This window comes from Cebus imitator, unplaced genomic scaffold, assembly GCF_001604975.1.
Source record: "Cebus imitator isolate Cc_AM_T3 unplaced genomic scaffold, Cebus_imitator-1.0 Scaffold454, whole genome shotgun sequence".
Lineage (NCBI taxonomy): Eukaryota > Metazoa > Chordata > Mammalia > Primates > Cebidae > Cebus > Cebus imitator.
Window position 1 is genome coordinate 1,082,512 of NW_016107769.1, and position 3,672 is coordinate 1,086,183.

General features: G+C 40.6%; 1 protein-coding gene across 1 annotated transcript; it reads left to right on the forward strand.

Annotated features, from left to right (window-relative positions):
* The first annotated feature begins 1,326 nt into the window (after positions 1 to 1,326).
* On the forward strand, positions 1,327 to 2,758 carry LOC108291451 (actin-related protein T1). Its single transcript, XM_017511843.2, has one exon. It carries the CDS (start codon positions 1,518 to 1,520, stop codon positions 2,646 to 2,648), a length of 1,131 nt encoding a protein of 376 aa, XP_017367332.1. The 5' UTR covers positions 1,327 to 1,517; the 3' UTR covers positions 2,649 to 2,758.
* The last annotated feature ends 914 nt before the right edge of the window (positions 2,759 to 3,672 follow it).

The window sequence follows — 3,672 nt, forward strand, 5'->3', positions numbered from 1 at the left end:
AATTGGCAAGTTGATCCTAAAATGCATATTGAATTGCAAGGGACCCAAAATGGCCAAAACAATCTTGCAAAGGAAGCACAAATAAGTACTCAAACTTCATAATTACAACGTCTATTACAGAGTAACAGAAATCAATGCAGTGTGTGCTACCAGCATGATGACAGACATATAGATCAATGGAATAGAACAGTGAGTCCAAAAATAAACCCAGGTGTCTGTCTATGGTCAACTGTTGCTTGAAAAGGGTACTAGCCATTCTGTGAGGGAAAAATTATTATCTTCGACAAATGGTGCTAGAACAACTGAATAGAACTGCAGTCAAAAGGATGAAGTTGAAAACATAATGCACACCATAAATAAAAATTAGAAAAAACTAATTAATATTGAAAAGTTTAAAATACTTAAAACAAAAAGATAAATTTAAGAATCTTAAATTTTATAATGTATGCTTAGATATGACACAAAATATGAACGAAAAATGACAACGCAGAGAAACTTGACTACTTTAAAATTTAAAAGCTTTGTAATTTCAGGAACACTAACAAGAAAGTGAAAAGACAATATAAGAATAAAAGAGCATGTATGCACATAATGTATCTGATAAACACTAGACTCTTGAATGTGTAAAGAACAGTTACAATGTAGTAATCAAAAGACAACCTAATGAAAAAGGAGCAAAGGGTCTGCATAGACATTTCCCCCAAGAAGAGATTAGAATGGCCAAGAAGCACATTAAAAAGACTCTCAACATGGATACTTAAAGCTATAGATCAAGACCACAATAAGATAACATTTTACATACACTAGAATGCCTAGAATCATCAAGTCAGATAATAGAATTTAGAAGCATGTGGAGAAGTAGGAACATTCCTACAGTGACTGTGGGAATGTAAAGTGTCACCACCACATTGGAACAAAGAACTTACATAAATTAAAATCAAATGATTTAACATGGGGTTGTCATATGACTCAGCAATTCTATTCCTAAATATATATCTAAAAAAGGTGACCAGAGAATTCCAGGCAAAAGCATGTAGAATAGTGTTTCTTGCAGCTCTGTAGGTATGATTTGACTTCTTTGGCTTTGTATCTAAGTAGGGAGTACTAGTGGCTCAGTGGCTCTGCCCCTGTGAGGCTCAAGAGGCCCCACCCCTCTGATGTCAAGAGCTCCCACCCCTTTGATGCTCAAAAGGCCCCACCTCTCTGATGCTCAAGAGACCCCGCCCCTCTGAGTCTCAGGGGGAACAATTGTTGCCTTGGCTGGATTGTGACATAGAGGGCAATCACCCTTCATGTTGCCTCAGCAGGCCCTGGGCCTACAGAAAGGAGACAAGATTCAGAGGTTGAGGATGGGTTCTCCTTGTAGACTGAAGGCAGCCTACTAGTTCTACGTGGGTGATAACCTGAGAACTTCGGAACCCTGCAGCTTAAAAAATTCTAAAGGTGCCTGTCATCTCACAAAGTGATGTAAGTGTTCTTTCTTTATTTGGGGCAGTCCAGAAGAGCATGCCACAGACATGTTTAATCCACACATATTAGATGTTCCTGCTGTAATTTTTGACAATGGTTCAGGACTCTGCAAAGCAGGCCTGTCTGGAGAGCTTGGGCCCCGCCATGTCATTAACTCTGTCTTGGGATATCCTAAATTCAACAAGCCTTCAGCAAGACCCAGTCAGAAGTACTTAGTGGGGCAAGAAGCCCTGTACAAGTATGAGGCCTTATATTTGCACTACCCCATTCAGCGTGGACTGGTAACAGGATGGGATGACATGGAGACACTCTGGAAACATCTCTTTGAGTGGGAGCTGCGAGTAAAGCCTAGCCAACAGCCTGTACTTATGACCGAGCCCTCTTTGAACCCTAGAGCAATTCGAGAAAAGGTTGCAGAAATTATGTTTGAGAACTTCAGTGTGCCTGCTTTTTACCTGTCTAACCATGCAGTGGCAGCGCTCTATGCCTCTGCCTGTGTCACAGGCCTGGTGGTAGACAGTGGTGATGGGGTCACTTGCACTGTCCCTGTCTATGAGGGTTACTCCCTGCCTCACGCAGTCACCAAACTCTATATGGCAGGGAGGGACATCACAGAGCACCTCACCCGGCTCCTCTTTGCTGGCGGGTGTAACTTCCCTTGCATCCTTAACAAGGCCGTGGTAAATAACATCAAAGAGAAGCTGTGCTACATCGCCTTTGAGCCAGAGGAAGAGCTACGCAAGTGTCGGGGAAAGGTCCTGGGAGCATACAGACTGCCAGATGGACATGTCATCAACTTTGGGGAGGAGCTGTACCAAGTGCCTGAGGTTCTTTTTGCACCTGACCAGCTGGGCATCCACAGCCCAGGACTCTCAAAAATGGTCTCCAGCAGCATCATGAAATGTGACACTGACATCCAGAAGAATCTTTTTGCAGAAATTGTGCTCTCTGGGGGCACCACTCTCTTCCCTGGGCTGGAGGAAAGGCTCATGAAAGAACTGGAGCAGCTGGCTTCCAAAGGTACTCCCATCAAGATCACTGCTTCTCCTGATAGATGCTTCTCTGCATGGATTGGTGCATCCATCATGACCTCTATGAGCAGTTTCAGGCCGATGTGGGTCACCTCTGTGGATTTCAAGGAGTATGGGACATCTGTGGTTCAAAGAAAGTGCTTTTAAAGATCCTTGAGCAGAGGGGACATCTTGAAGTGCCAGATTAGAGGAGTCCCAGTGGGAGGTGGCATTTTCTTCTGGGCTTCAGCATGATGCTCAATAAAAGTTTCATCATTTCAAGTTTCAGTTTACTCGTAGTATCACTATAATATATGAATATATGTCATGAATCTTTAGGTTGCTCTTTACTCTCTTCTCTCCCATAGACCTCTTAAGATATTTTTCTCCTAAGAAAACCTTGGGTTCTATGTTGACGTTATGTTCATATACAGGATTTATAGCAAAAGGTGCCTGGAGTCATACCTAGGAACTTGATTTGGTATGATCCCGAGATTCTTTAAATTATTATCTTAGGTGGTTCTGATAGGCCCAGTTCCCAGGAGACTAAATCACGAAGAAAAGTGTGGGAAAAGGAAGGAAATAAAGCAGAACCAGAAACCTCCACTAGTCTAAGGGTTAAAGTCATTTTACCTGGTTTGTACTTTAGTTAGTGCAGCAAGGTTCTTGCTCTGCTGTTATGAGATCAAAACACTAATTAGAATGGAAAAACAGCTGGGCATAGAAATCACCGTTTTCTAAGGCTCTCTAAGCTCAGGGTCCTTGTTCCCAGTTGGAGCGTTAAGAATCGATACTTCTAATTTATTGTATATTTTTACCACTTTTAATCTCAAGGCTATATATAGCATCATTTTGTTATGGATAAAACACTGGAAACAGTTAATAGTTATTGATAAAATGATCATTGAATAAATTATGCATACAGAAATACTTCTCATTAAGTTAATACATATATAAATAAACGGGATTTTATATGATTATAAGCATTTCAAGAAAAGTACGGAAGTAAATTCACCACATACTTTACACAATTTGAAGCATGGAATGAGAGGTAATGCAGTTGGAAGAAAAGGGTATAACAAATTTTTAAAAAGAAAGGATTCTATTATAAACTTCAGTGTGAATGAAATAAAACCATTCACTTAAAAAAATTATATTTTTCACATATCTTTCCATCTCCACTTTCAGAGAT

Coding starts and splice junctions, on each gene's coding strand:
- LOC108291451 (XM_017511843.2), top strand. CDS start 1,518: ATGTTTAATCCACACATATTAGATGTTCCTGCTGTAATTTTTGACAAT.